Source organism: Neophocaena asiaeorientalis, unplaced genomic scaffold (genome assembly GCF_003031525.2).
Source record: "Neophocaena asiaeorientalis asiaeorientalis breed wild unplaced genomic scaffold, Neophocaena_asiaeorientalis_V1.1 scaffold138, whole genome shotgun sequence".
NCBI classification, from domain to species: domain Eukaryota; kingdom Metazoa; phylum Chordata; class Mammalia; order Artiodactyla; family Phocoenidae; genus Neophocaena; species Neophocaena asiaeorientalis.
This window is the reverse complement of record NW_020172632.1, coordinates 7253868-7266587: the sequence shown is the minus strand read 5'-3', so window position 1 is coordinate 7266587 and position 12720 is coordinate 7253868. Positions and strand designations below refer to the sequence as shown.

Below are 12720 nucleotides of genomic sequence, written 5' to 3'. Positions count from 1 at the left end.
GGGGGGCTGGATCAGGAGGAGCCGAGATGCTCCTAAGGGCGGGGAGAGAAGGAAGCTTATACCCACCTTGCGCGCAGCCATCGCGCTGCAGGGTCAGGCGTGGTCCCGGAGCTGGGAGCCTGGCGAGCCGAGCGGAGTCACGTGAAGGCATGATGGTTGTCGCGCCCATGGGCAGAGCGAACCTGGGAAGGGCGGTCTCTCTGGTCTGCAGGGGGCGCCCGGCGTTAGGGGCGGCCCGGCGACCGTCCCCCAGCCCAGCTCTCCGAGCCCGCAGAAGCGCTACTGTCCGGCTCCGGGTCTGGTCCAGGGCATCTCGTCCGCCGCCGTGCGTCCCGTCCGATCGCCGCCCCGACCCGGTGGGAGCGGTGCAAAGCCCGCTTCACCGCGCAGGGTCTCGGCCACCGGGTGGGGGCGCCGAGGGGCGCGTGGAGTCCGGCTTCGCTGTCGACTCCGGTGATGATCATCCCCTGGCTCCCGCCCACGCTTCGGGCTTGGCCGACTGCGGCCTGGACCCTGGGCTCGGGCTCAGGGAGCGGCCGGCCCCACCTCTCCTCGGATCTGCGTCCTCACGGCCGCAGGGCCTGCGGAGACTCCAGGGTGGCGCGGCTCCAGGCGGCTCCAGGTGCCGCGCCCGACCTTAAAGCGACAGCGCGACCTGGGCTGGCGGAGGTCGGGGTTTCCCAGCGCGGGGGGAGCCCTTAACCAGAACCTCCCTGGAACAGTCGGGGAACCCGCAGTCCTTGGGGCCATCCCGCCCCCACTACTCCACGGGGGCGGGCTTGGGAACCGGACACGAACTCTTCTGAGAGCCATCGGTGCTCAGTCTGAGAGGGCTGTGAAGCCCAGGCCTCCTCACTCCCATTCTACAGGAAGGGAAACTGAGGCCCAAGGAGGGGAAGTTACTTGACTGTTTACCGCATACTCCTTGACAACTGGCTTTTTCTTCTCACAGCAGTCAATCGGACAGCAAGCCCTCCCGGGCCTCCAGGCTCTCACATCCCCAGGAGGAAGGCATTCTCCGAAATAACAGAAGGCATTTAAGTGCTTCCCCAGCCTCTAAACGAGTGAAGTCACTGACCCAGGCAGTGAGAGGCCAGGAGAGGGGGGCTTGAGAGCAGGGCCTCCCACCTCCTGTGTGACCTTAACCTCTCTGAACCTACTCCCTCCTGTGTCCAAGGAGGGCTGAGGACCCCAGCTCACAGGTCTTCAGGGATTGAATGAGTTAAGCTGAGCAGGTTAATAGAGCTCAGCCCTTTCACAAGTGCAGGCAGGAGGCAGATTTTATGGACAGGTGATTTAGGAGCCTGGAGAAGGGTCAGTGTGTGTGCTTGTGTGACGTCTTCTCTGGGAGGACACCTGTTGTAGAAGGTAGGGATGGGGTGGCAGCATCCAGGCTGAAGGAACGGCATGTGCAAAGGCTGGGCAAAGTCCCAGGCAGGTAAAACCTCGACAATTTCACGTGGGTCAAAGGGAGGTGGTTCCGGACCAGCTGAGGTCTGGGTTTTGTTTATGTTTCGTCCTGCTGCTCCAACAAGCCAGGGGACTGGGCGGATTCCCCTCAGCCATGGCCAAGGATTCCCCACTGAGCCGGTGGCGACCAACTCCCCGACCAACCCAGGGACACGGGGAGGTCAGAGCAGCCTGTCCAGTGGAGATCTGAAGCTCAGCGAGGGGGAACCACTGTCTCAGAGTCACAGAGCAGGTCAGCGCCAGGGCCCAGGCCCCCAATTTTTAAACTCCTTGTCTCTGAGGAAATATGCCACCTGAGAGTTTTAGCATTCTCTAAGCACCGACTCCTCTGACCAGCGAGGTCCTTTTACATGTTATCTCATTTCATCTTCACTGTGTGTGTGGGCTATGTAAGCGTTCCCATTTTACAGACAGAAAACTGAGGCTCAGAGAGGGGCAAAGGCCTGTGCAAGTCTAAAGAACTCACAGGTGGCTGAGCTGAGATAGGGATCAGGTAGACCTCAAACCAGGACCTCCTTCAGCTTTGCTCTGCTTAATCTGGAGGTGGGGACAAGCAGCCTTCTCGGTGCCCTTGTGGGCCTACTCAGGGGGGATATGAGTGAGCATCTGGAGGCCGTGAAGCTGTCAGCTCCACCCATTTCTCCAGGGGCAGGCATCCATGCCGGTGTGGGCCCCTCACTGATCCAGACTCTCCTTCCCCAGGGTCACAGGTCACAGGCTGATAAGGTTGAGATCAGGGCCTGGGCACACACCTGACCCTGCTGGAACACGAGTCCCCTGGCCCAGGCTGGACACTCACGCCCTGGAGGTGGTGGCCTGGTTATAACTTCTGTCCTGACTCAGCCACTTCCAGGCCGGAAGATTCTGGCCACGTCCTTCTCTTTAAGCTGCTGTTTCCTTATGTATAAAATGGAGACAATGGTACCTCCTTCCCAGGGAAGCTATGAGGGCCTCGTAGTTTAGTAAGACCTTACCTATGAGGAGTTGGCTTGGGTACGCTCTCGTATTACATGATGGTTCAGTTTGTGAATCTCCCCTAGTTGATGGGGACTACCCTGAGGGCAGGGACCAGATGTGACTTGGTGCAGGGCCCAGCCAGACCCAGCAGAGCCAGGACCAGAGGAGACTGGGACCGGGTGTTGATTTGAACCTGAGGATCTGGTCCAGTTCTTCTGGCTCCATCTTCCTCTTCCCCACTTTTGGGGGATCTGGTCCCAGCCCCCGAAGTCTGCCATGATGCCCAGGCACTGTGGGGACCATGCAGGCTTGGGAATACTTGCAGGTCCTTTCTGAACAATCAGCCTCAGGCTTTCCCCGGCACCACTGGGCAACTCAGAGCAGAAAATCGGTCACCAGCCTTTGCCTCCAGGTGTGGGGGAGGGGACTACCACTTGCACCCACTTACCGGACGTCACCAGTCAGTGCTTCTCCCATTGAACTGTCACTTCAGTCAATTCATCAAGGCTGAGAGAGAAATACTGATACCTTCTCAGGGTCACACAGCTGATAAATGGGGGGCTGGGAGTGGGGAGTGGCAGAGTAAGTGCTGAAATCCACATCCGCCTGAATCTTCCATACCCACATGTACTTCTCCTTTTTTGCCACACTGGCCCTTCCTCAGTTACAGCCTGGGCTGCTGCTACCCACCCCTTGCTGGCCTCTCTGACTTCAGGCTCTCTGCCCATCATCAGGCACCAGCTTGAGCTTCCAAAGCAGCATCCCAGTAAGTCCCTCACCTGCCTAAACTTTTCAGTGCTTCCCACTGCCCTCAGAATAATGACACCAGCTTCATTTCCTGCACTCCTCCCATGCCACTCCTGAACTACTGTCCACTGTGTCCCAAGCACAATACCACACCTTTGCTATAAAGGCCCTCCCTTTTACCAGCTTCACCTGGTGAGCTCATACACTTCCCTTAAGACAGGTCACAGGTCACCTTCTTTGGGTGATGTCTCCTCAGTGTCCCAAAGAAGAATTATCTGGTCCCTCTCCCAAGCTCCCACAGGACTTTACAGATTCATCCATCAGAGCCCTGGGCATGCTAACAGAAGTAAAATCACTGCCTTCCCTACCTCTTTTCCAATAAAAAGAAATAGCTGGACATTGCAGAAACTATCAATAAGTTAAAAGAAATCAGAATGTCCCCCTTCACAGATAAAAACCAGTCTCCAACCCTTAAAGGTAGAAAAACATTTCCCTAAGTGCAGAAACCATATGACCCCTAAAGCCTAAAATATTAATTGTCTTTTCCAATAAAAAGAAATAGCTGGACATTGCAGAAACTATCAATAAGTTAAAAGAAATCAGAATGTCCCCCTTCACAGATAAAAACCAGTCTCCAACCCTTAAAGGTAGAAAAACATTTCCCTAAGTGCAGAAACCATATGACCCCTAAAGCCTAAAATATTAATTGTCTGAACCTTTACAGATAGTATTTGCCAGCCCCTACTGTAGCCTCTGGCTCAGCCCTACCACTAGTGCGCTGTGCAATCCTGGGCAACTGATGGCACCTCTCTGGGCCTCCTCATTTAGAAAATGGGGATAAAATGTCCCTCCACAGACAGATGCTATATTTGTTCTCTATTGCTGCATAACAAATTACCACAAACATAGCAATTTAAGATAACACCTGTTTATTATCTGTAGGTCAGAAGTCAAGGTAGGTTCAACTGGATTCTCAGCTGAGGGCTTCACAAGGCCAAACTCAAGTCAAGGTGTGGGCTGGGCTGTCTCTTATCCGGCAGCTCTGAGCAAGATTCCTGCTTCCATGCAGAATCCTGGTCCTTGTGATTGTAGGACTAAGCCCCATTTTCCCCCTGGTGGGGACTGCTCTCAGCTCTCAGAGGCCGCTTTGAATTTCTCTGCCTTTTCTGCTACCAATGGAAGAAAACTCTGCTTTTTAAGGGTTCCTGTGATTAGGTTAGGCCCACCCAATTCTCTATCTTAAGGTCAGCTGATTAGTAACCTTAATTACATCTATGAAATTCTTCTTGCCATGTAACCAGAGGGCAAAGGTTATGAGGGCCATGGGAGAATTCTGCCCATTACAGGTTCTATGCCAGGGAGACAGAGCATGTGAGCTATAAACCCTCTCGTTACAGGATCAGGTCCTCCGTGCCAGGTGCTGGACACAGAGGGCAGGACACATGGAGAGGCAGTGTTCACAAAGAATTAGGAAACAAGCCAGACTGTGGCGAAAGCTTGCCTTTGAATGCCCCAGGATTTCTAGGTGGACCGACACAGAGGTGTTGCAGAGGTGGCATTTAAGCTGAGCTGGGATACAGGTAGGATTTCAACAGGCAAAGAAGGGACTGGGACTGGGGGTAGGGAAGGACCACCTGCTCAAGGCACAACACTGATTACCAAAGGTTACGGCATTCTTGTGTTGACAAAGGACATATTTTTAAGCTTTTGTATAAACAAGCCTATTAAGGATTATCAACAGACTAAAAGTTAGCATCCATTAACTACCAAATACAAGATGCTGTGTTAGGTACATTGTATACTTAGGTCATTTAGTCCTCCAAGAGCCCTACATGGTAGGAAATTTTTAATAGCTTTATTGAGATACAATTCATGTACCATAACACTCAGCCATTTAAAGTGTACAATTCAGTGGCTTTTAGTATATCCACAGAGTTGTGCCTCCATCACCATAATCAATTTTAGAACATTTTCATTCCCCCAAAAGAAACCCTGTACCAGAACTTCCCTGGTGGCACAGTGGTTAAGAATCCGCCTGCCAATGCAGGGGACACGGGTTCGAGCCCTGGTCCGGGAAGATCCCACATCCCGCAGAGCAACTGAGCTGGTGCGCCACAACTACTGAACCTGCGTACCACAACTACTGAAGCCTGCGCACCTAGAGCCCGTGCTCCGCAACAAGAGAAGCCACAGCAGTGAGAAGACTGCACACCACAACAAAGAGTAGCGCCCGCTCGCCACAACCAGAGAAAACCTACGCGCAGCAACAAGACCCAATGCAGCCAAAAATAAAATTAATCAATTTTTAAAAATTCTCTCTCTCTCTCTTTAAAAAAAAAAAGAAAGAAACCCTGCACCCCTTAACCATTATACTCCTAATTCCTCCATTTCCCCCAGTCTTAGGCAATGAGTGATCTATTTGCTCATTCTGGATATTTCATATGAATGGAAACATATAACATGTGGTATTTTGTGTCTGGCTTCTTTCACTTGCATACTGTTTTCAAGGTTCATCCATGTTGTAGCACATAGCAGTACTTCATTCCTGTTTATTGCCAAATAATATTCCGTTGTATGGATATAGCACATTTTGTTTACCTATTCATCAGCTGATGGGCATTTGAGTTGTTTCTCCTTTTTGGATATTATGAATACTGCTGTTGTGAACATTCGTGTACAAGTTCATTTCCCTCGGGTGTACAACCTAGGAGCCAACTTGCTGGATCATATGGTAACTCAATATTTAGCCAACTGAGGATAAAGTAGGAATTTTTATCTCCACTTTAGCATTGAGGAAACTGAGGCTCAGAGAAGTTAAAACAGCCACCCAAGATCAGAGAAGAGAGCAGGTTTAAACTCAGGTCCATCCAACACCAAAGCTCTCTATCTCCTGCCTCTGAATAAATATATAAAATAGTACAGAGGTCTCTTTTAACCATTCCTCTCTTAAAATATGGATTTCTTGGATAGGGTGGATAGGGATCTTTGTCGGTTTTATCTGATATGTCCAAAAAGTTCCAGTGCCTCAAAGAGGCTAGACACATAGTAGGTGCTCAATACACACTTGTTAAATGAAGGGCAGAATGAATAAGTGTAGATGATTTGAAGGCGGGTGAGTGGGGTTGTGGGAAATTTTCAAGATTCCAGACTTGGTGCCAGGATGGTTTTCAGACCATGAGAGCCAGCTGAAGCCACCCTACAAGGGACATGCTCTCCCCCTGCAGTCAACCTTGAAAGGCCATTGTCTCTAGTGGCCCCCTGGGTTCTTGGAATTCTGTGCCTGGGAGATAGTCTATTCATGGAGAGGCAAGGAGCTGCGTCCTCTGAGTTCATGTTCTAAAAAAGGAAACTTCTGTCTGTGGGTAAGAAAAGGATTAGAACCTCAAGGCCTCAGCTTCCTTGGAAGGCATTTTCTGCCCAAGTGAGACGGCCCTGGGCTCTTCTGGGGCCTCTGTTCTGGGCAGGCTGAGACTGGGCCAGCAGCCCTGGAGCATGGGGAAGATGCTCGCCAGTCAGGGGAGGAAATCTTGTCTGGGAGCTGAAACAAAGTTCTGTGGATGCAGGGCTGGCAGCAGCCTTGACTCCAGGATGACCTCTGGGAACAGACACATAAAGGGTTGCAGATTCTGGGAAAGAGCCAGCTGTTCCCAGAGATCCCGAGAAAGACACAGCAAGCCCTCCTGTCAGTGGGGAGAATGATTCTCAATGTGCTGAGGTGGGGCGTGAGCGAAGAGAGCTGCCCTCACAGATAGGAAGGGCTGGTTTGTGTCCTGACTGTGACTTGTGGCCTTGGCCAAGTCTCTGTCTCCTCTCAGCCTCCGTTGCCCTACCTATAAAAAGTTGGGAGTCCTTTCTGGCTCTCGGACTCTATTCCAAGGCTTAATTCTCTTTCTTCTTCTCCTCCTTCCTCCTCTGAATTGGACTCACTAATTCCATGCCAAGTCTAATAGAAATCCTAGACTCTGTTCATAGAGTCAGCGCTTTCTTTGCAGGTATATAGAGGCTCTTCTGGAATCATCTCCCTCTAGCCCAGGATTTCTTTCTCTTCTTTTTTTCTCTTTTAATAAAGATCATACTGTTTTATTTATTTATTTATTTTTATTTATTTATTGGCTGTGTTGAGTCTTCGTTCCTGCACGCGGGCTTTCTCTAGTTGCAGCGAGCAGGGGCTACTCTTCGTTGCAGTGCACAGGCTTTTCATTGTGGTGGCTTCTCTTATTGCAGAGCACAGGCTCTAAGCGTGGGCTCAGTAGTTGTGGCATGTGGGCTCAGTAGTTGTGTCACACGGGCTCAGTAGTTGTGGCTCATGGGCTCTAGAGCGCAGGCTCAGTAGCTGTGGCACATGGGCTCGGTAATTGTGGCTCGCGGGCTCTAGAGCTCAGGCTCAGTAATTGTGGCACATGGGCTTCTCATTTCAGTGTCTTCACTTGCTGCAGAGCACGGGCTATAGGCGTGCAGACTTCAGTAGTTGTCGCGCGTGGGCTCAGTAGTTGTCATGCGGCCTCAGTAGCTGTGGTTCGCAGACTCTAGAGCGCAGGCTCAGTAGTTGCATCATGCGGGCTCAGTAGTTGTGGCTCACGGGCTCTAGAGCGCAGGTTCAGTAGTTGTAGTGCACGGGCTTAGCTGTTCCAGAGCATGTGGGATCTTCCCAGACCTGGGCTCGAACCCGTGTCCCCTGCATTGGCGGGTGGATTCTTAACCACTGCGCCACCAGGGAAACCCTAGCCCAGGATTTCTGAAGTGCCCCATTTCCTGCCTCAGCTCCTACCTCCTGTGCCAACCCAGCCCCACGCAACCAATGCCTGATGTCTCATAAGAACCTCCCCCCAGCCCATTCCAACCAAATCACCACTTCCCTCCTAAGATGCTCTGTCTCCCATGATCAGTGCTCAGTGAATTCACCCAAACAAGGACACCAGCTGCAGCAAAGCAATCACTCACTACCCTTTCTGGGTCTGGTTTATCAACAGTTCAATGAGCGGTTGCCCTTGACAGTAGCTAAGGCTGCTGACGGGCCTGAATGCTCTGATTTTACTCCAAATCTGTTATTAGCCTGCAGAGTGACCCTGGCCAAGTCATTCCTCTCTTTGACCTCAGTTTCCACATCAGTAATTGAAGAGATTGGACCAGATACGTTTTGGCCTAGGGGAGGTGGAAAAAGCACTGACAGTGGAGGCAGGAGATCTGGCTTCACTTAGTCATCAGTTCATCTTGCCACCCTGGACTGGGTGCTCCCTTCTCTTCCCAGCAAGCACCGATCACTACCTACCTAGTCCTGTGCTTCTTCACCAAGTGTGTCCTGGCTTCCTCTTCTCCACTACCTGCACAGGAGGGCACTGCCACCCTGGAGAAGGACTATACGGCCTAGCACCGCCCCCCACAAGCCCTGGGCAGGGGTCTGTGACCCTCACCCCCTTTGGTGACCAGATGTCCTCTGACCACACTGGATTGAGCACAGCATGCTTTGGCCCTTTCTGCGTTGTCCTAGACAACCTGGTTCACTGCCATGGCTTCAGTTACTACTGGGTGAGCCAAAAGGTGCGTTCGGTTTTTTTCCGTAAGACGGCTCTAGTAGCACTTAGTTGTCTTTAACTTCATTTGAAACAATTTTGTTAGATTGTATGTGACAGCTGTCATATCAGTGCACATTAAAAAAAAAAAACATCAAAATTGGTGAATTTTTGTGTAGCCATTTTAATATTGAAGATGGAAGAAAAAAAGCAACATTTTTAGCATGTTATGCTTTATTATTTCAAGAAACGTAAAAATGCAACTGAAATGCAAAAAAAGATTTGTGCAATGTATGGAGAAGGGGCTGTGACTGATCGAATGTGTCAAAAGTGGTTTGCGAAGTCTCGTGCTGGAGGTTTCTTGCTGGATGATACTCCACGGTTGGGTAAACCAGTTGAAGTTGATAGCGATCAAATCGAGACATTAATTGAGAAAAATCAACATTCTACCACGCGGGAGATAGCCGACATGCTCAAAATATCCAAATCAAGCGTTGAAAATCATTTGCACCAGCCTGGTTACGTTAATCGCTTTGATGTTTGGGTTCCACGTAAGTTAAGCGAAAAAACCCTTCTTGACCATATTTTCGCATGCGATTCTCTACTTAAACGTAATGAAAATATTCCGTTTTTAAAACAAATTGTGACGGGCGATTAAAAGTGGATACTGTACAATAATGTGGAACGGAAGAGATCGCGGGGCAAGCGAAATGAACTACCACCAACCACACCAAAGGCCGGTCTTCAGCCAAAGAAGGTGATGTTGTGTATATGGTGGGATTGGAAGGGAGCCCTCTTATTATGAGCTCCTTCCAGAAAACCAAACGATTAATTCCAGCAAGTACTGCTCCCAATTAGACCAACTGAAAGCAGCACTCGATGAAAAGCGTCCAGAATTAGCCAACAGAAAACGCATAATCTCTCATCAGGATAACACAAGACTGCATGTTTCTTTGATGACCAGGCAAAAACTGTGACAGCTTGGCTGGGAAGTTTTGATTCATCCACCATATTCACCAGACAATGCACCTTCGGATTTCTATTTATTTCGGTCTTTACAAAATTCTCTTAATGGAAAAAATTTCAATTTCCTGGAAGACTGTAAAAGGCACCTGAACAGTTCTTTGCTCAAAAAGATAAAAAGTTTTGGGAAGATGGAATTATGAAGTTGCCTGGAAAATGGTAGAAGGTAGTGGAACAAAAGGGTGAATACGTTGTTCAATAAAGTTCTTGGTGAAAATGAAAAATGTGTCTTTTATTTTTACTTCAAGAACTGAAGGCACCTTTTGGCCCACCCAATACTTCTAAGCAGATAAATCTCCATATGCAGCCTAGAACCTCCCCTCTAAGCCCCAGATCTCCTGCCCTGAATTTCCAACACCACGTGGCCATAACCTGAGCATCCTCTTGAGGTCCCAGTACCCATCCTCATTCCCTCTCCTCCCCACACTGAGACTGCCAGCTCTACCCCAGGCCTCCTCATCTCTCCCCGAGACCCTGCATCAGCCTCCCTGCTGGCCCTGCCTCCTCTGTCCAGTTCATGCCCCTCGTGGCAGCTAGAGTTTCCTCTCTGAACTCTATTCTGATCATGCCATCCCCCTCTGCTTGAGATTCTTTAGTTTGTCAGAAACTCAACGTGATTAAGGTTAGGCAAGAATCAACTTAGGGACTTTCCTGGTGGTCCAGTGGTTAGGACTCTGCACTGCCAATGCAGGGGGCCCGGGTTCAATTCCTGGTTAGGGAACTAGATCCTGCATGCTACAACTAAGAGCCTGCATGTACCAACTAAAAAGAATCCGCATGCTGCAACTAAAGATCCTACATACCGCAACTAAGACCCGGCACAGCCAAATAAATGAATAAATAATTTTTTAAAAGAATAAAAAACAAAAGAATCAAGTTAATGTTAGGGCAGTGGACCATCTCAAGTAACTGTGAAAAGGGCAGGAATGGAGGTCAAGGTGACTTGACTCACATACCAGTGAAATTCTCACTTGAGGCTTTATATTTCTGCTTTTCCTGGTATGTTGGTTTCATTCTCTCATCATACTACTTTCCTCCACGGGACGGGCAACATGGTCACCTGCCACTCCCGAGGCTTATCCTCTATTACCACCAACACCAGCTACCACCTTTGGGTCTAGGTTTAAAATATCCCAGGGGACTTGCCTGGTGGTACAGTTGTTAAGGATCCACCTGTCAATGCAGGGGACACGGGATCGATCCCTGGTCCTGGTCTTGCCGCAGAGCAAATAAGCCTGTGCGCCAAAACTGCTGAGCCTGAGCTCTAGAGCCCGTGAGCCACAACTACTGAAGCCTGCGCACCTAGAGCACGTGCTCCGCAGCAAGAGAAGTCACTGCGATAAGCCCATGCACTACAATGAAGAGTAGTCCCTGCTCGCCGCAGCTAGAAAAAGCCGGCACACAACAGCAAAGACCCAATGCAGCAAAAAAATAAATAAGTAATAAAAGAATAAAAAATCCCAGGGACTATCAGTTGAGTGAGGTGCCCACCCCTGGATCAGTCAACTGTGGCTAGGCAGTGGGGCCATGTAGCAAAGAGATGCCCACGAAAGGCCCATCCCTGTGTATACCTAGAGGTGGGAAAACAGCCAGGCAGGTAGTCTCCTGACTGACGGTGTCTACTGCAAATGGCTCATCATTCATTTCCATGTTCATCTTATTTTTAAGTTGGGCTCACACACACCTTTGAGAATTTGATCAAAGGCACAGACATCCTTAGAAAAATAAACATCCTTGCAAAGTTTTGCATGCAATTTCAAGAGAATCGTAGACCTTCTGAAGCACAATTTATGAGCCTCGAATTGAGAACTTCTGCATTGGAATAAAGCCCTTTGCCTGGTGTCCAAGGCCTGGCGTGATCTAGTCTCACCTCTCCACATTGCCTGCTTGCCCCAGAACCTATGGTTAGCCGTGCCTGGCTCCTCACATGTACAGGGTATTTCACATTTTAGTTGGTGGCCTCCATCCCCACACCACACTTTCAACTCATCCTGCAAAACCCAGCTCATGGGTCATCTCCTCCAGGAAAACATTCCTGAATCCAGTCTACCCAAGCTGAGTTTCCAGATTGCCTCTAGATAGCCCCAAGCATCATTACAAATAATTTCTAGTAAGGCTTGAAAAAATCTGGAAACTTTCCAGATAGTAACAGAAGCATAAAGCACAGACATTGATAAAAAGCAATTCTTGACCACCTATTAATGGTCTGGGTGCCACGGGGCCAATCCAGCCCACCTCTTGTGTTTGTACAGCCTGGGAACTAAGAATAGTTTTTACATTTGTAAATGGTTGGGAAACAAATCAAAAGGGGGGTAATATTTTGTGACAGATGAAAATTATATGAAATTCAAAAGCCAGTGTCCATAAATAATGCGTTATTGGACACAACCATCCTCATTCATTAACATATTGTCCATGGCACGATGATGGCAGAGTTGAGTAGCTGTGATAGAGACCATATGGCCCACAAAGCCTAAAACCTTTCCTCTCTGGACCTTTACAGAAAAAGTTTGCCAACCTCCATTCTGGACAGCCCGAACAATTACCATATTTTATTGACAGTAAGATGTCATCAATCACATGACACCATTTGTTTGTGTATCACCGAGAAAGAGATGCTGTCAATTAGACCATTACAATGACTCCCCATATCAGAGATGTGAACATCTGGAGGGAAAATGCCTCTTGGAATTGATTAAATAAATTGTTCTTCAATACTTATTATGTGCCAGACAATGTGCTAGTTATTTTGTATTCATTTTTCTGATTAATAATTCTTAGTTATTCATTATCCCTAATGAAACATTTCCCAAGAACAAAGAACTGTTATCTCTGTGTTATGGAAGAGAAAAATAGCTCAGAGAGGTGAAGTAACTCGCCTAAGACCACACAGAGGAGTCAGAGCAGTCTGACTCAAAGCCTGACCTTTTCCACTCCACCAGGTGGCACTCTAAACCAATGCCTGTACAGACCCTCCATCCCTTCCCCCTGAACTCTGTGCTTCAGCCATAAT

The 12720-nt window shown here is 49.1% G+C and overlaps 1 protein-coding gene and 1 non-coding gene across 2 annotated transcripts in view; one reads left to right on the top strand and one right to left on the bottom strand.

Moving 5' to 3' along the window:
* TMEM61 (transmembrane protein 61) overlaps nucleotides 1-557 on the bottom strand; it is a 10075-nt gene extending 9518 nt beyond the window's left edge. Inside the window, 1 exon segment of the mRNA XM_024739317.1 lies at nucleotides 67-557. Coding sequence (XP_024595085.1) covers nucleotides 67-81 — 15 coding nt within the window. The 5' untranslated portion in view covers nucleotides 82-557.
* Nucleotides 558-10355: 9798 nt separating this feature from the next.
* On the top strand, nucleotides 10356-10428 carry TRNAG-GCC (transfer RNA glycine (anticodon GCC)). Its single transcript has one exon. It is a non-coding gene; the product is annotated as a tRNA-Gly (tRNA).
* The last annotated feature ends 2292 nt before the right edge of the window (nucleotides 10429-12720 follow it).